The 20,624-nt window shown below is 32.2% G+C and overlaps 1 protein-coding gene across 1 annotated transcript; it reads right to left on the bottom strand.

Moving 5' to 3' along the window:
• Positions 1 to 2,399: 2,399 nt before the first annotated feature.
• Positions 2,400 to 3,256, bottom strand: LOC129940512 (trypsin alpha-like). Its single transcript, XM_056048877.1, has one exon. It carries the CDS (start codon positions 3,225 to 3,227, stop codon positions 2,454 to 2,456), a length of 774 nt encoding a protein of 257 aa, XP_055904852.1. The 5' UTR covers positions 3,228 to 3,256; the 3' UTR covers positions 2,400 to 2,453.
• Positions 3,257 to 20,624: the final 17,368 nt, after the last annotated feature.

Below are 20,624 nucleotides of genomic sequence, written 5' to 3' on the forward strand. Positions count from 1 at the left end.
TTTTTTTTTGTAGTTTTGTTAATTTTGTAAACTGGTTTTAAATTCTTGAAGGCATTCCTTCACATTCATAGAGTACGGCTCAAAAACCAAAGTCTGTATTTCACAAGAGGGCCGAAGACAAAATTGTGTTTGAAAATTTAAAAATGAGACTAAATTTGTAGCTTCATTGAATTTGAGAATTGCAAATAAAATCAACATTTTGTTGATCTTGACTTGATCATCATAGTATCTTCAAGTATTTTCCGCCATCAAGAATCATATTGAAATTACAAGGCAATAATTAAGAAGAACTTAATCGAGGAACTCAAATAATTTTGTTCTTCATTAAGTTAATTGCAAACTTGTCGAAACCTTTGAACTTGTTTTAGTTACTGACATTGTACTTTCATACTTTGTGCAGTTTACTAATTTTTGTAATAAGAAATGCATTAAATTAAGAAAAATCAAAATTTGATTGCCAAAACATTTTGTGTATTAGTAACATCAATTTAGCTAAAGTCCATTAAAAAATGGCTGACCAATTAACGTCAACACAAAAAAGGTCTATGCGCGAACTCGAAATTTTGCGAAACAATAAGAACCTACCATACAGTGCTGTTCGAAAAATGTTGGTCAAACATTTTATTACCCTTTTCGAGATCACTTCCTGGAATTTAGGAACGCTACGGGCTTTTTTGCACTGGGTAGCAACATGTTATTAAAACACTGTATATAACAGTTGATGTTATTATCATAAGAGCTGCATTTGGCTTGTGATAGTTGTCCAATACCAACCGAAGATACGTCTGTCACGTATCAATTCGATAACACGTGAAATTTTCTAAGAGACTGAAAATTGCTCAACAAACTGTGGCATGGAATTTGAAAGAATATCGTGAGACCAATACTACTAGCAGGAAAAAAGGCTCAGGGAGATCAAGGGAGGAGGACTCCAGTAGAAGATCGTTTTTTGGTGTTGTACAGTCCTCGGTTCACGACAAAGGATCTATGTCAAGCTATAGGAAAAGTAATTTCGTGAAGCTCAGTGAAAAAAAAGGCTCGGGAAAGCTGGACTTAGAGCATTTAAGTCGGTACTGAAGAGAGATTTTCCAAAACAGTCACAGAAAAACAATTGCTCTGGGCTCAGGAGCACGTAAATTGGACTCAAGCTATATGAAACAATGTCATCTTTTCAGACGAATCAAAATTCAAGCTCTATCATAGAGATGGGAAGAAGAGAACCGAAAGAAAGATTAAGCTCTGACTGCATTTTGAGGATGCCTTCCAAAAGTGCAGGTGTGATGTTGTGGGGATTCTTCTCTGGAGACGAAAAAGGTAGAATGAGCTTTCTAGAATCCAAATTCAATGCAAAAGTTTAGCTTTGAGACCTGGAAAATGTATTAGAACCCTACGGTGCTAGAGCTTTTTGGGGATAATACAGCCATACAGCCAAAATTGTAAGGATGAACTTATTTTTATTTCTTAAATTACTGACAAATATTAAGCTTTGAAAAAAGCTCAAACTTTTATGACTAAAAATAATATTTGTTTTTTTTTTTTTATTTCTAAGGTTAAAAAGTACTTCGAAGAAAATAATATCGATACATTAAGTTGGCCTCCCTACAGTCCAGATGTCAATCCAATTGAGAATATTTGGTCTATAATGAAACCTGAGGTTGCGAAGAAGCGCCGTGAGTCAGTTAATGAATTAAAAAAATACTTACCCGGACCTGGAATACGGTACCTGTATCCTCATGGACAAATCTATCTCATTCAATGTCTCGCCGATGTGCAGCCGTTGTTGAAACCAAGAGGAGGGCCAACAAAGTAATAATTAAATACAACATGTTTATCAGAAGCAATTAAAAAACAACAAAAGCCTGCACAAATAAAGTATGTTTTCTTAATCCTTAAAAATGAGGCAGGTACCTTAAAAACTTTTCGGTATAACCACTTTTTGCTCTCGTGACCATTTTAAAAAAATCTCAATATGTGTATTGTATCATGAAACGATTTGAACACCAAAATAAAACAAAACCTCATTGAATAATATGTTGTTATTTCAACCAGTTTGTCTAGGGGAGTTGCTTAAGAACGAGCTGGAGCTCTAACAAATACTCTGTATCAAATTTATAGGATCAGGGCCTACCACTTGTGTGAAGAAATAAGTTTATATCGATTTGATTACGGACAGCGGGACTAGTCCGGTCCTAACGTTAGGACTCTGTGATTCTAGGGACCTCGAAACAACGCTAAATTTCAAAATTTTCAATCGGATCTGCTAGAATAATTAATTACAAAAGTGCTAAAAGACTAGCTTTTAGCTCTGAAACCGCACACCATTAGATTTTATAACAATTTGAATACATTCTAACTTTCGAAAGTAAAAAGCAACAAACTAACCACTCATGAAAACAAAATTGAAATAAAAACAATTTATTCAGCACTATTTATGGAGAAATATTTACATTTAATTACATCGTTTCCATCATTTTTTCAATCCATTTAGGCACGCTGGCAATAATCGCATATACACCAGGGTAATCTGGTTTTCCACAGCCCTTTCCGAAAGAGGTTAATCCCGTCAATAAATTTCCCGTAATTAACGGTCCACCAGAATCTCCTTGGCACGCGTCAATATTTGTGTCTTGTGCACACATCATGGATTCCTTAATTTCATCTTCCTTATATCCATATTCTGTGCCACATTTTTTCCTTGAAATTATGGTAACATTAGCTTTTTGCAACATATTTGGCACCATCTCGGCGTTTTGGTCCTTCAATCCCCATCCGCATATGAGACTACTTCTTCCATTGGCAGGTATTTTGGTGGCCAATTCACAAGGTTGAACAGTAACGTCAAATTCCAACATTTTCTTTAGTTTTATCATAGCGAAATCATATTGTTTTGTAACAGGGTCATATTTGGGATGTTTGACCATTTTCTTAACACCAGCATAAGTGCCTCCTGAACTCCAGAGCGTAGATCCAACACGAACGCCCAACAAATCTAGAGAAAATTTTTCTAGGCTTTGAACACAGTGAGCGGCTGTTAATATAAATGTTGGAGATATAATAGCTCCTCCGCACTTATGAACTTCTCCTTTTTGCAATGATGCCACACAGGGACAGTCTTTGACTAGAGCAGTTCGACCTCCAATTATACGGTCGTTGTCATCGGGATTTCTTTCGCTTGCAACGAAGACGACGAGACTTATCAGACCTAAAACCACCGCTACGCGAAACATTTTGTTGTCGATTTAGAGATTATTGCCATCCCACATGATTTTATACCCTAAAAGTTCGAAACTTATTTGAAGCCTAGTACAAGTACTCGTACTATCAACATCTGAAAAATAATACCGACATTTGCAAACATCAAAACATATTTTAGGTACTTACTTAATTTTTTTGTGACAATTGTTCAATTAAATCGAACTTAAACAAACAAAAATGTTTTTGCTAAAATTTGTTATGGAATATTTATGTCTTAACGAATATACAACTGGATTGATGGTCTTATGAAAGAGAATTATAAATATTATCGTCCAATTATTAAAATTTAGACGTCTTTTTAAATAAAGGCATTTTTTTTAATAATAATTTATTAAAAATATGTTTTTTTTTTAAACAGATAAATAAAATATCTATGCGTCAGCAAATCTGATATTGGTTTGGTTCTTCCGAAAACAATTAAAAAGGCTTTTTCAATTGGCCCAGGCAGATTTTGGTGCCCAAGGGCGGCCATTTTGGGTTCGGTGACATCTGTCAAATCTTTTGTTTATTGCCACACAGCAAATGCCACGATTGACATTTTGCATGAACTATTCGAGGGTTAGCTTATCTCTCGGAGGGGTAATCAGGGGTGTTTTTAGACTTTTGGGAGCCCTGGGCCCAATAGGATTTGGGGCCAGAAAAGTAGCTATAATTCATTTTTTTTAAATTCTTTAGGTTTAATTCTTTAAAATGATGATGAACAGATATTTTTTGTATACTTCAATGGTTGAATATTTTTCTTTATAGTTGATTTGTAATGTTTTTATATATTTTTATTTTATGTAAGTTTATATATACTTTTCTGACTTTGTCAGTTACAAAATCATGAATTAAGTCATCAAATTCAATATCCTGCAGTAATTCATTTTCAATTTATAAAATTGACAAGCTGTTTAATCAATCTTGTGGTATTGTGCTTCGAAGTTCATTTTTTATCCGGTTCAATTTTTAAATTGAACGCTCTCCACTGCTGTTTAAAACCATCAAAGATTAAATAAATTCTACAGGCAGTTTCTACATTTGAAAATGTGTTCCCAATTTCATCCACTGTAATTATAGACTGTACAATTTTGATATTGAAATAAGATCTTCATTTTCATCTTTATTGAATTCTTTTTAATACTATACTAGGTGCAGGCATTCTACCTCAACTTCTTCTGTATTGACATCTCTATGGTATTTTTTTGAAAATTGTTCGCAAGAATTTTGCAACTCGACTGAAGTCAAATATTGTAATCGACAAAAAAAGCCGAGCGATGCATTTATTTCTTCGTAGCAATTCGAACGTATTTTTAGTTGCAAAGTAAGAGTGTCAATAATTTGAAAAAAAAGTTGATATTTAAAATTTTTCTTTCTGAATCAGCTGGACGGATGGTTCAGGACCATCAAAATATGCGGCACGGGAACTTCGTACTATTTTTCGTTGCAATAAGTCTTTATAATTAGCATCCGGATTCTGAATTTTGGCACACGCTTCAAAATTATCAAAATTCTCCCTTAGATCATTTATGAAAGAACATAGTGAACAAAGCGAATTGGCAGCAACCTCAATCGTTATTGTTTCTCTAAGAAGGCTCTGGCTGGTTTTATGAATTCTTTCGAATGTTGTGCTCCAAATTTCTGTTAAAATGAGAAACTTACGGATTCGCTGTTTGTGTCTGGAGCTTGCTCTGGATCTCAAGAGATAGATGTCAAGGCTTCAGTAATTTGCTTATAACCATGACGGAGTGCGTTAACTGCATCAGCTCGTGCCAGACTGTCTTGTTTCAGGAAGGTTTTTAAGAACTTTGTGTAAACCTAAACATTCATTCAATTTATTCCAGCGATGGGTAGAAGCAGAAAAAAAGTTGTATATTTTTTAATGTTGACAGCGTGTGTATAATTAAAGATCCATATTGCCAGAAGTTTGGAGGAGAATCTCAACGGAACAAGGAGTTAAATGATACTTGTTTTTTTGTTCCTGTCTACTAACGTAACCGTTTTCAATTAATTGCGGGGCCCTTGGCATTGGCCCACCAACCCCATACTAAAAGACGCCACTGGGGGTAATGTGAATTGGCCACCAAGGTCATGTGAATTTTTCTAGAGCCTATGCACTAACCATTAGACATCTGGCTTACCATTGAGCTGAAAAATCTTAAAGTTGTGTTATTGAAGTCCGAGTTCGAAATCAAGATTTTAGATGTTTGGGACCTAAAATTCCATGTATTTCATTTTATCTCTTTTAGGTCATATTTCGGCCACAATTCCAGCATTGGAACACATGTTTACATCGTTTTGGAGAAAATAAGATTATTGCATTTGATCCAAAATCTGTGCCTTTAGTTCTGACTTTTGCAATCTGAAGAACACAGAATAAATGCTACTGTGCCGCAGGGCTCTGTTCTGTCTCCGATACTCTTTCTAATTGGTTTTCTGAAATTTTTAATTCACTTGCGATTGCCTTACTGACGATAGTACTTTCAGCCTTTCATTTATATTTTAAGATTCACAAACCTGCTCTTCGGATGTAAATCTTTAACGACAATGTGTAATAAGCTCACTTAATTCTGCCCTCAATATAATTGTTAAATGGGGAATTAAAAGTTGAGTAGAATTTAATACGTCCTAAACAGTCGTTAGAACATAATTTACCATTTTTGCCATTTGCAGTTTGCATCAAGAAAACTCAAAACATCTTGAGAGAGCATCACATACGCTATGTCTCCAAAATGCCGCTACATGTTTGGGTTTCCTGGCTGTTATATATGTATGTATAAGACTTAAGTCATAAGATTAAGTATAACTCAGTCTCTGGGTTTTTAATAGTGCAACTCACTTAAGTCGCTTGGACAGTATTAAAGTAAGAGTAAATTGATTGGTATCATTCATGAATCATTTACGTCATTGCACGAACACCGTGCGTCATAAGATTTCTTGTATCACCCTTCGTCATCGTTGTTTAAGCACTCTGTTTTTCCCAGTCATAGCAATATTCAGGAATTTAAAGGTAATGTATTAACACCTCCTTTCAAACCCTCTCTCCTGTGATTATATAATCAATTCTAGAGTGTTAACATATTTATCCAAAATTATGTATTATTTATAAGCTTAGTTTGTGTTTAGGTATCTGAAGCCAAATTTGTTCAATGAAATAATTGTGAATCAATAAAATTGAGTCTTGAAATTAAGCAAATTTTTAGGTGTACATATGCATATTTAACCAGGTTTTTATACAATACAAAACTATGCTGAATGAACCATTAGAAGGCTACAAATAAAGTAAATTGTTGAACAATAGTAGTAAATAATAATATAAAAACAAATACCAACTTTTTATAATGAATTCTGTCTGAGTCAATAACGATTTGACGCCAAACAGAAGATAAACTAATTTTTAAATAAGCAATTTTGTCTATAATTCATTCAATTGGTACAAATATTTACTGACATCTGTTATTGTCCATAGAAAAAACCCAAATTGCTTACATAAGAGTGTTTGAAAAACAAAATAAATTTGATGTTTTATGAATGTTTATTTCGTACTCGTTTTGAGTCTGTTTCATTTTTTCATTTGAAAATATATATGCATAGCACATATAATTCTAATTGGGGCTATTTAAACTTCTAAAGCAAACATAATTGTTTTTCAGTGAGACCGTTTAAAATGGCCATTTAAACAACTTCAAAAAGTAAGCAATTCAAAATAGAAGCTTAAGCTGTAAGTTGTATTTTTGGTAGGACTTTAATTAATGAAATACAAATTTTTTAAAACAAAAAAAAAATGTTTAAAACAATATTTTATATAAAAAGAAAAATGTTTTAAGTCAATATCTTTGTTTGTTCTCGAGATAAATATTTGCCAATTTTTAGAGTTTTACATTTAAATGGTCTGTAAGAAAATGTAAATTTTGTCGAGAAATTACTGGTTGTCAGAAACTTTTTATTCTTCTGGAGGCTTCATAAGTTATTCATATTTATTTTTTTTAGTTATTTTGATCAATTAGAAAATGGTTCGGTTGGAAAAACTATGAGGTTCATATTACTGCATGTCAAAATCCTGTAATACAGAATTCTTTGTGAACGAAACATTGTATGTTATATTTTTTGCAGGACAAAATCCTGCATTTGAAAATTCTGATCAAATAAGATTTTTAACTTCCCATAGGAAGTTATTGTAATCGGTCCGATTTGTCTAATAGAAAATGTTGACATCTCTCGACATTTCAAGGTCCCTAGAGTCGAAATACAATTTTTTTTAGAGAGATGTCTGTGTGTGCGTGTGTGCTTACGTTCATACGTTCGGGAAGTTTGCTTCGTCGCCCATAACTCAAGAACCAGTAGAGATATCGACTCTCAAAAAAATTGTGTAGCAATTCAAAAAAAGGTGCAAATTTTTGGTAACCCAAATATCTCATGAACCAATAGCGCTAGAGACTTGAATTAAATTTTTAACTACATAGTAACTGGATACCAAACTAGTATATTTTTGGAAAAAAAAAATCCAACTAACGTTTTTTTTTTAATAAATCAAAAAAATGAAAACAACTATTTATCACCTGGAATATTTTACGAACAAAAAATCATTTTATCTCCAAAAAAATGTGTTCAACGATAAATAACGTTTTTTGACAAGTGGTGAGAAAAAACTAATTGACTGTTTTCTTATACAAAATAAAAACCTAGAAAAATTCAACAATTTGAGAATAATTTTAAACTTTTTTTATCTTTTAAGAAATATTGTTTTCATTATTCAGTAAAATTAAAAAAAAAAATCAAATTGATATTTTTTTACAAAAAATAAAAACATAAAAGCAAAATTACTAAAAGTTGGTAAAAATTTATTTTCGACTCAAATATCTTTTCAAAAATAAAAAATACTGGCTTCAAACTAATTCATCTCACTGAAAATATTGTTTTCGACATTCAGTAAATTAAAAAAAATCCAACTGTCCGTTCTTCCATTAAAAAATAACATCTACAAAAAAAGTAGAAAAATTTATTAAAAATTAATGTTCGGTTGTCGATATCTCGTAAACAATAAGCAAACATTGTCATAAGAAAAAAAAAACTTTTAAAAAATGCTACTAAAATTGTTAAAAATTGATTTTCGAATAAAAGTCCCGTTAAAAAAATAGATTTTGAAATAAAACTATTTCATTATAAGCAAAATATTGTTGGTAATTTTAAAATTTTTAAGAATAATTCAACTGACAACTTTTTTAACAAAACACGGAAACCTAATTTTTTTTTATAATAAACGGGCGCTCAAGGGGTTATTAAAACCCTTAACAATAAAAAAAATAGGGAAGGATTAAAGAGGAGATACTGATGGACATTGGTCTTAAAGTTTTGAATAACAAAATAATAGGGAAAAAATAATAGGAAAAACATTCTCGATGTGCGGTTAAAAAAATCTTTATACTTGACAGTACGTCCGAAATTGAGCTCAAGGTTAAACTGAGGTGCATTACTAGAAGTACGAGTATTACGGTTGAATTGTTTTAGGGGGGAATGCAGCTGGCTAATTCGAAAGAACACTGTTTATAAGAATATCGGTAGAACAACGAAAGGTATGAAATATGGCGGCGGAATTCAAGTGACGTAATTGTTTCGGTAAACTTTTAAGCAAGGCAAATCGACAGACGGGATGGGAAGTTATCAGTATTGGTCGCATACCAGCCTCTTTTTAGGTATTTGTTTTTGGATTATTAGCGTAATCGAATTATTAAGAGTTTTATAAAAGTAATTTAAAAAATAAGTGTAAAATTTGGTTTGTTACAAATATCTCGCAAACCAATAATAATGTATCGACTTTATTACACATCGTGCTATTGTATACGTAAGGAATAAAGTAAGTTGATGGTTAATATTTGAAATTGATGATTTATTTATTTTTTTTTTATCATGGGAAACCATAACAAATATTTTAGATGATTTGGTACAGATTTCCATAAAATATTAAATCGATTACGACAAACTTTTTAGCATTAGAGTTCCCTCGCTGTTCATAAAATTATTATGAACTTCCCATATTAAGTAATTAGTCCGAATGGTTTATTTAAGAAAATTGAAATTTCTTGAAGTTCCTAGAAAAGTAAAGTATTTTATAGATATGTATTAGTGTGCATGTGTATGTACGTACCCACGTCCGGTCCGCCCGTTCGGGATACTCGCAAATACATACAGAAAGGATGATACATATAAAAATAACTTAAGGACAAAACAGCGCGCATATCTTACGAGCATTAAAATTTTTAAAAACAAACATAATTTGTTAGCAACAAATTAAGATATTGGCCACAAACTAATTTTATCTTGTTAAGAACATTGGCGCAACATCTTAAACAATTTTTTAAAATGTTAAAGCCATTTTTAGCAATTTACTAAGCTTACAAGATGGTTTACTTAATTTTTAACGATTTTAACGCCTTACTATCTCCTAACTATAAAGTTAAAGCACGGAATGCCTACTGTAAATTTATGCGATTTGCTTAATCCATATGACATCTGTACAATTATTCTTATAAGAACAATGTTTGGAAATTTTTATAAATAGATCTGTTTAAGAGAATTTGCTTTGTTTATTTTTACGAACTGTCACTAAGACATGTTTGGGTTTTGGTTTTTAATAAAAGTCAATTAGTAATTAAGTAATGGTGACATGTGAGTGAAGTTGATTAAGTAAAGACTTCTTTTTTGAAGTCTTGCGAGAATTGCTGATGGTATATATGGATTTAAATTTTCGTTGCAAAATTGAACCAATTTAAATTCTAAGTTAATATAAATATCAAAATAAATCCACTCAAAAATTGACTGACAAAAAAAATATCACAAAAACACATGTAATCCGTATAAAAATGCCGCTAAATTGAACACCACCCTCAACTTCAAACAATAAAACTGTCGACGACACAACACAAACTTACTTAAATAAAAGGGGGTTTGTCCTGCACCTTCTCAGAGGTTTTTTCGCCACCAAAACAAACTGCTGAAAAATCTGGTATAATCGTAGGATAAATGAAATTTTCTGATCTGTCCGACTAAAAGTCTGTACTTCTGGATGAAAAGATTGAAGACTTCGCTACTAAAGCAGACATGGATAAGCTTAATAGCGATGTTGACACTTTAAAACGAAACTTCAAAATTAATTAGAGAACGTTGAGACCCGATGTATTTCACTCGAGCGACAAGTGAAGAACCTGTCAAATAGAGTCAACGAACAAAATTTGATCTTGCACTTTCCGGACAGGGACTCAATTAATTGAAAAAACAGAAACACTGTGTCCATTCACTAACAAAAAATCAAAATGTAATCACCAATACGCACTCCCTTCGCTTCAGCAATCAAAAAATCAAAAACGTTTTTGTCGAGCTACAAAACAAACATGATGTTGGGCGCATTCTTAAAGCAGCGAAAAAGTTAAGAGGCACTGGTATTTCGATACATAAAGACTAAACGAAATTAGCAAGGGAAAGAAGCTTTTACAACAACTGACTTTTGATGTGCAATCACCATCATAGACCCTCAAACTATAGGTAGGCAGGTGCTGTCAAATTGTATATAATTAAAATGCCGTCAGCCATGTTTACACCAGTAATTTTTGTAAAGATTTAAAAAATATAATTTATTGTAAAATATCTTATTATGTATCAGGATTAGCCAACAAAACTGTTTTGTTAGATCTTGAGGTGGGTGTTGACAGAGTATAAATATTTGGGGTTGATCATAACGCTATCACTATCTCTACAAAAACATCCAAAGTCAAGGCTAATCGAAGCAAAAAAAGCTATCAACTGCACCTGGAAGCAAGAAGCATACTGCCCCAAGCACAAAGTTTAAACTATTTGAGGCCGTAATGCGATCGATATTATGCTATGCTGGCCAGGTATGGGGATTTCAGCAGTATGAGGAGGTAGAACAACTTTTAAAATACTTTATAAAAAAAATGTTCTGGTTCCCGGAGAATACGCCTACCTTTATGTTGCATTTAGAGACAAGAGTGGCACCACTCTATATCTTGACATTGAAGATGCATCTGCAATATATATTGCTAAGACAAATTGAAGCATCCTTTTTTGCAAAATTTGGAGAGTCGGCTCAACAAAATGAGTCCCGAATCCTATATGAACATTTAAATTAAGACATGGGTGTGAACAATTATTTCATGATCGATATCCTATCAGTACAATAGCCTTAATTTTCAAAACCAGTTGCGTTTAAATTACCAACCACAAGGCTCCAACGACAACACTTGGTGCACATTATATAATCTCCAAGAAACCCAAAATGTAACGCATTTCCTAGGAAGATGCCCTATCCTTCAGACAATCCGACGAGCTTTCTTTGGAAAAAACGTCCTCAACAATGATTATATCATTTTTATTCTCAATAGTGAAAACTGGACACATTGTTCAATTTCGTCCGCACTGCTCTGAACTATAGAAAGCAAATTATCAACAAAGCTTTTTAATAAATAATGATCAAATACCTCATTTAATTTCCTTTTAAACATGAAAACTATAATTAGAATACATTTATGTCTTTGTATATAAATTTTAACTCTTTTTTTCTGGCTGAATGTAAAAGCCAATGCTATACTTTGTGAATTCTTAAAACAAATAAATGAAATCAATTTTTTGCTTACTACTACTAAAACAAAAATTAGCAATTTACTAACTTCCAAAACGAAAAAGAAAGTTTACAATTTAAAACTCCCTTAGTAAATTGCTAAATATTTAGCAAATTGCTAGCTAGTAAACTGTTAAAACGCTTAACAATAGGTTGTTTAAAATTGTGTCCATTATTTTTAACATTTGGTTAAATTATTAGAAAATTCCAATTTTCCTTTTTACTTGCGACATATAGGAACTATATGGCAAGTTTTGCATTCGTGCAAAATTTCGAACTCGAGATTTTAATCAAACATGATATTACGATGGTAGAGAAGTCGAAAAAAGTGGGTCCCGCGATTCTGTCCGGTCGGTTTTGTCTGTCTGTCCACGCTCCTACAGCCTAAACCATTGGGTCGATTGAGTTCAAACTTGGAAGTTAAGGTTTTGAGCAGATTCGCGTTAGGCGTTTTTTTAATTTTTTTTTTAAGATCAAAACTAACAGTGGCCCCCATACAATTTTTTTGGTCAAAAACCGAAAATTCGAACTTTCTCAAAAACAAACCGATAGATTTTTTTTAAATTTTCTCTAAAATTTTATTTTTAACTTGGCTTCTTTTTATAAGAAAACCATATTTTTGTATTGCTCAGGAAAGGTACCGCTCATAGAACCGTTATTTTGTTTTTTAATTTTCTCAGCAACTTATGAACTGATTTTAATAATTTTTTTTCTGAATAAGATCCTATATTTCCTTAACAATATTTGATTAACAGAAATTCAATTTTTAATTGTTTGGATTTTTTAAAAAATATTGAATTTTTATTTTTCAAAACTCTATATCTCAAAAATGGGTCAACAATTTTTTACGAAATTCAAACGTAAGACGTATATTTATAATCACTAAATAACTGCATTCCAAAAATATTTTTGGAACGAAATTGGAAAATTTTATATATAAAAAAATAATTTAAAAAAAAACCGCTCTAACGATTTTCAAAATAAAAATTTAAAAAATCAACGGTTTTTTTATTTATAAAATGGCATTTAAATTTTTGAAGACAAACTTATTTTTCAGGTAAAATTTTAAATCTTAAAATATTATTTTTTTAATTATTTTTAGTGTGCATGAGCCCGAAAGAGCGCATTATTTTGACAAAATTGTAATTACATTCCTAGCTTTCATCCAAATTAGTGCATTTGGTACACATTTATATGATATATTTAATCAACAATCTATTTTAAAGAGTCTATCAAGGAGTATTATCTTGGTAACTTTGTATATAATGATTTTAAAATATTATTTTTTACGAATAAGGTTGTTTCACACATGATTTACTGGCCTTCGCCTATATATAAAAAAATAAATACTTAGTACCTACAAGTTTACAAGTTAAAGAAACTGGCCAGAAAGAGTATATGTATTTTCTATTAGAATCACTTTTTCAACGCATACACATTGTACCTATATATAAAGGTATTACGTACAACTTCTACAACTACTGCTTACGTGTCACTTCTTAACTAAAATCCAAAACGCAAAAAATAGACTGAACGTAATAATTCCATGTTTTCGCTGAAAACTTAAGAAGGAATGTAGTATGTACCTTCTAGCCACCAATAACATTCCTTCATTATCATCATAAACATGTCCTTATCTATTTATCTGCATAAAGCTAAGCACGCCAAGTGAACTATTCTATGGTCGTTTTAGACATCTACCTGCTACCTAACTACACAACCAATAGGCGATCGCCTTACAATTTAAACATTCATGGTCTGCCTCTTTCTTATCTTATTTATTTACCATCCTGGTTCTTCTAATATGAAATTACAATAAAGCTATCTAAAGGAAAAAAGCTTTTAAGGAACAAGTTGAATCTATATGAATCGCATCGTAGCTTTATACATAATAGAAACATTTTTCATATACAAAGATCGTACCCAAGTAAAAGCAGACTTATGAATGTGAATAAAAACAAATATCGGTAAAAGATCCTAAACAGCTGACGTAAGCATGCAAAAGTTTGTTTCATCCCCTTATTAGATACAATATTAAGCCATTTTGTTTTTTATAAAAAGTGCATTGATATAAATAAAACAAAAACAAATTCATCAACCTTCATATGGAAGCTCTTTATGTGAAAATATATACAAGGATAGACTCAAATAGAATGAAGGAAATTGTGTAGACTTTTTGGGTCGAAAATTAATTATCTTCCTTATTCTGCTGGCTGCTTATGGGAATGGAAATAATTTTTTTCTCTCGCTCCCTCTGAATTTCTCCACTTTCGATACTAACGCCACGCCAACGACTCTGCATCTGGTCGCCCTAAAAGTGTCTGCTCATGAGAGTACTATGGTTTTCATATACAAAGATCGTGCGGTTTTTTGACAATTCAAATGGCATTTATATCTTTGAAGCCAAACTTATTTTATAGGAATATTTTTAAATCTCATATAAGTACTTTTTTAAACAGACTCTTTGCATACAGGAGCAAGTTCGTGCGACCCAGTCGTGCATTTTATTTTTAAGTAAAAACCTACAAAAAACTTAAAACTGATAAAAATTGATTTTTAACTCAAACATTTTGAGAACAAAAAATTATGTCATCTTTAAACTTTATTTTTTATTTCGCAAATAATTGTTATTGATTATTTGAATGACTCTCAAAAATATCCAATTGGTAGACGGGCACGAATGGGAAATGTTCCGTGTGCGTCTTTACCCAGCCTTATTTTAAATAATGTTGCCATCCCCACACACCCATTTAAATTCTCTGTGTTAATTTTAAGTTTTATGAGTATAAAAGAACAAACATTCATGATACATTTTTATCTCATCAAAGCACTTCAACCCAACAAATACTCAGAACTCTTCATCTACGGGTCTGTGACTTTTAAAGGGAAAGTTTAAAACTAACGAGAATTTTATATTCTTAACAAGAAAATCGTAGAATTAATTTCTCAGAAGTTGCAGCCACTCTCTATAATCAGTAGTCATCAGAACTCATTATTTTAATAAAAGTATGATCATTATTATTTTTAAGAATCATACACACATCGCTTCCCTCCAAAAGCTATAGCTTTCTATAAGGGAAGGTCGGTTGATGGAACAATATAAGACAAAGACTTATCAATGCTACAACATGACACTGAAAAATTCGTGCGGTAAAATTGGAATTTGATATGCCGACAACGTACAGTCTTGAAGCTAATTTTAGCAGACACCAGACACAGGACAGGACAAACAACTTTCACAAAGACAACTCGCGCGAACATAATAAATATTAGAATCCCGATTCAAACCAATTGACATTATCGTACTTCCTAATTTACATAATTAAGGTTTATTTTTTCCTAAATAAATACAACTGCAGCTTGTAGAGTAGATAAACCAGCTCCCTTATTCATAGACTTCTACTCCATCTCCCAGAGACGATGACGAGCGACATTTTCAAAAATTCAATTGGACGCGCACGCACAAAATTCAGGAAACAAGGTTGTACCGGAACGGAACGAAACGAGCTTATACCTCTCTATATTGTGTACGTGACGGACGTTCGTAATGAGCACGCAATTCCATTAAAATATAAAGGCACCCTTCCTCTCACTAAATACAATCAGTGTTGATATTAATTATGGATATTTGTACAATGCAGAAAGTACCGCTCTCAGCGAAAAAAATATAAGGCAAAATATAGACGAGGTCATTTGGCTAAACACCCCACAAACAACAATTAAGTGATAACTTTCATTAGATATTCGCACGGAATTTTGTAATTTTCCAAAACCCTTCCACTATATATACAATACCCACATACATATATACATATGTACATATATGTATGAAAACAGGGGAAATTTATTTTTGTTTTATTTCCTACATAGTTCATCGCATGTTCATGGACAGGAAATCGAACGTAAAGGATCTATTTCCGTTGAATATTTATAAATGTGCGCGACGACGACGATAACATCATGGAACGTTTCCGCTAGAACAACCAGAGGGAGCTGAAGTAGGCAAAGAGGCATTTTGGTTGAACAATTGAGGTGACCATACTAATATTGTACTTTATCCGTGTTCTTAGATTATATTTAATGTATCTAATGCACAACCGTAATACGTCATCCATCAAATTTAATTACAAACGCGTCGGAAATATTACTTTTTTATTTTTTAAAATAGAATAGGTTATGCGGGGCTATGAATACCTTTTTAATGTGAAACAAAGCAATCATGAAAGAAGAAGATGATACAAATAAATAATTCACATTTGAATGTCAGTTCATTGCCATGAGTAGAAATGATTGAACATTTCACATTCGTGTAGTGAAATTTGACTCAAAAACTTACTAATGAGCATTCCTAGAAGTACTGGTGTTACCGTTGAATTGCTTAAACACCACTAATAATGTATTGAATAAGAACTTAAGCTATGAAACCACGGACAACCGTTGATTGCACACGCAAAAACAAGTCCCAAGTAGATTAAGGACTTACTTTACATTTGGTTCTAAAACTATCATAAATCTTATTAACCTTAATTTTTCCTAAATTATTTTTAATAAAGTTTGATTTCAAAGAATATAGTCACACCGGAATGTATGTGGTATTCAACCTCCCTGCAGCCATGTGGGTGACTAGCCGTGGTCAGTTGGGCGGATGATTAATTACTTTGTCCTGTTTTACAATTTTGATTTTATTTTTATTTCTTTTTATCTCATATTGGGGGAAAATGCATGCAATGATAGGGACTAATTTTGTGAGTAAAATAAAATAAAGGACTTGAATGCTTTTATGCATATACATAGGTATGTTCCTTGCTCTTATTTTTCTCTTATAATTTTATTCTTGTATTTCTGCAATAGGGATATGGACACGTTAAGATTATCATTGCTTCAAAACTCGAAACATTCTTCGCGTTTTTCTTTGTATTTGTCTGTACATCCCATCTCCCTAACAAAATTCCGACAAAACGATATCGCTCAAAACTTGATTAATTTTTCTCTGAGAATCAACAAGAACGAATGTGTGAACACATTCACGTTGTTCTCTAAACTTTTCTCTATTTGCTCGCTTTGTGCGTTCGAATTTTGAGGTTTAAAAGTTGGATTATCAAAAAAGCAAATATTATTAAAAATTTACTAAGAAATCAGATTTGGGATTAATCGCAAGAAATAATGTAGGGAGTTTAGGTATGTGGTCACTTGATTACAGCATCTTTGAAATACTTTGATATTTTAGTGTATTATCCAAAATAATACCTAAACAAAACACAGAACTATAATATATATGTCAAAAAGATATACAGCAAAAAATAACTATATGTATAAATGTTATTTGAATCACCGTCCTAACCATTCTAACCCAAAACCCGCCCACAACCACATCAATTCCAGTCAACAGCCACAAGGAAAATTGTTTGTATTTCAGGGAAATTTCATTCAATGTGTGTTCGTGGTTTTAGAATTTCATTCGCGCTCACTATGTGTGTTCTTTATGATACTGAATTCTCTGTGGTCATTGGTCAAGCGACAGAAGGACATTCAGACAAAACCAAACAATTGAAATTTCAATTGACAGCGCTGCACCGTGCTACTTGTTTTGTGTCGTCCCTAGTCCGCCTATAATTAACACACAAAATGTCTAGCATGTTGTATAATAGTTTATTCTTTTAACAAATGGTGTGTGACGAATAATGTCACTCTCACTGCCAAATTGTATTCTAATCATCAGAATCAATCGAACGCTTTATATTCGTTTCACCGCATCACACTCCGGTTCACAAAGTCCTACAATTTTAACGATAGAAGTAGATACTATTATTATACCTCTCTAGTTTCGGAAAGTTACAATACAGCCGCAATATCCCATTAGGGTAAGGTTCATTAAGAGAGTTTTGCGGCTTACGTTTCACTTTAAATAAAATACTTAACTCAAATTTAAAAAGTTTACAAGCGTTTTCATTCAAAACTAGGAAAGTTTCAATAGAAATTTCATAATAATATATTGATTTAAATATCCTTACAAAAACTACTCTAGGCGGGTGGAAATTACAATAATGCATTCACAAAAACCCTGACCGATCTCAAGAATGCTTTATTGTTCAATTATGGCGGGCGGTTTGAACCACACAACTCTATTGTCCTTTCTGCACAATGGCGTATGCTTGAGTGCTTTAAAAAACAACTTTACCTATGTACATACGTTATCGTAAATACGCATCCACAAGTAAGAGAAAAGTATGGTGCATATGTTTTTCTAGTTCATTTCTAGTCCATCAGTTCCAGATGTTTTTCCTTTCTTGAATAAAAAATAAGATTTAAGGTATCGAAAAGGAAATTACACAAATTGTTATAAGTTCAGAACGATAAAAGCTGAACCGGACGTTAGACCTAAATATTTAAAACAATGAGTGAAAAGGAGCACCTCGTTTTTTCTGCAAATCAAGTTCCGATTCCACAAAATTTTGTTCCAAAACCTTAAATATAAATAAAGGTAAATGAGCAGAAATGCAGACAAAATGCTTTTTGTAACCAATCACTCCAACAATCGAGTTTCCAAAACATTTCTAAGGCATTTTAGTTTGAAGAACATTTTGATTTTGCCAAATTTAAAAAATAAACAATAGTTACCAACTTCATAAGCTTCAAGCACATCACTCCACTTCGATTAAATCTCTAAAACATTGCAACAGATATTATAAACAACATTCAATTTCCAAGAGCTCACAAATGCTTTTGTCTCAAAAGTTTAATTAAAAAAAACAACACAATTTCATGTCTGATTCAAATTAAGAACCCTCATCATCAACCAAATTTTAAGTCTGAGTCTTTTATCGACCATTGTTAATAAGTTCATATACATAACTCAACTCTGACATGCAAGAACAAAGTTTATTCGTTTGGTTGTTATCCTTTTGGAATGTCTTGCTGCTGTTACCGTATCCAACCGAGAGATGCGACGCGACGGACGGCCAAACGGACGTGTTGGGCCAGAGCTTTAATCCCAATTTCATGTTATCTTGTGGAACTTAAATTTTCATTTGCGGTTAATTTTGCTGGCATACATCGTATTGTATATGTCTTCTCTATATATCCAAACTGTCTGAAGTTTTTAATTAATGCACTTTACATTGGGTCAGTCTTGTATACAAGTGACAGGCAAACACAGGAGCCAAGCTGGATTACACTCTGAAAGTCCCAAATTACACGACCGCCCTCAATTCCGGCATAATGTCATGCACAGAATTTATGCGAATCTATACCAAAATGCAGTAACAAGCACCAAATACGTTTATAATATTCTTAGCCTCGGGCTTATATCGACTACAGAAATGCCTTCACTTCGCCCAATGCACATGGGTATGTATCTATATAAAATGTCATTCCCGACTAAAACTCCATAAATCCTTTTGGTGATGATCTTGAAATGTTTGTTGTTCATTGTTATCCATACGAACATGCCCTAGACCACAATCCTTGGTCCTTTATACAGGTATTAGGCACGCACAAGCACCCACCACGGTCGATGGAATGTTTGTTCATTGCACAATTTTGGCGACTAAGTCAAATTCAATTTTAATAGCTTCACGCAAATATTGTCATTAATCTTTGGACTACACACCATCAGGATAACGCTTCTTCCATCAGTTAGCTATTTAAAGAATTTTACCCTTTGATAACAATGTTAGGGGTTTTATAAGTCTAATATAGGAAATGATGATGATTTATAATTCAACAATGCAGTTAAAAGTATTTCTTAGAATTCAAAACAATTATTTAAAAATTCTTTTTAAATGAAATCAAATTTTATTTCATTTTCGTACAATCTAAAGTGAAACTTGTATATTTTAGACGTTCTTAAATTCATACGAGAGACATACCAACAAAAAACAGTTGTCTTTGATTTCGAATATAAATCTTCTAAATATTAGAGGAGAGTCTTTTTTGTTCTGCCAAAAAGTTTTGACACAAATCATTTTGTTCTCTTTAAGGACATTTATTATCGCTTAACAGAAGTGAATCTATGTTCGTATTTTTTTTTGTTGATTAGGTTTTGATTTATATTTTTGTTTAGAGAGAAATGTGTTTTTAATATTTTGTTGTTCAAACGTCTTTTGGGTCATTCGTGTCTAGAAATTACGTGTGTTTTTTTTCTGCTCATTTTGAAATCAAGAGTTACTCTGAGGAAAAGATAAACAAGTTCCATTGAGGAACGTAGGGGTTTAAAATGCTCGCTGTTTAAAAATGCGTATTGTGTATACAGATAAACTTCTGGAATAAACTTTATTACATCGCCAGTAGATAAAGACCATGATTTGCCGGACAACAGTTATATTAAAAAAAAAAACTGTCATTGCTTTGGTTTTGAAAATTTTAAGTTTATTAACATTTGACGGAATGTTTGGATCACTTCTTGAATATGTGATGATTACCACTTCTCATAAATGGTTTGTAAATGGATTCAGTAATTATTTAAAGAATTGGAATGGGTTTGAAATAAAACAAAATGTAAAACCGAAGAAAGACCAGGACTGAAATTAAAGAATTGTGTGGAGTATTGTTATTTCATTGACAATAATACATACAAAATCGGAGCCAACTGTGCAACAATCTAATTGGAATCTAAATTCATGGAAACAGAGGTTAATATTTGATATTCCAGGCTTTGTTCAATTGAATTATTGTAGGAGCTTAAGGTTTGATCCTAATTTTTGTTGCTTACATCAGACAGTTAAAAGTTTTTTCTTCATACTTAAATAGAATTAAATAG

This window comes from Eupeodes corollae, chromosome 1 (genome assembly GCF_945859685.1).
Source record: "Eupeodes corollae chromosome 1, idEupCoro1.1, whole genome shotgun sequence".
Classification (NCBI taxonomy): Eukaryota; Metazoa; Arthropoda; class Insecta; order Diptera; family Syrphidae; genus Eupeodes; species Eupeodes corollae.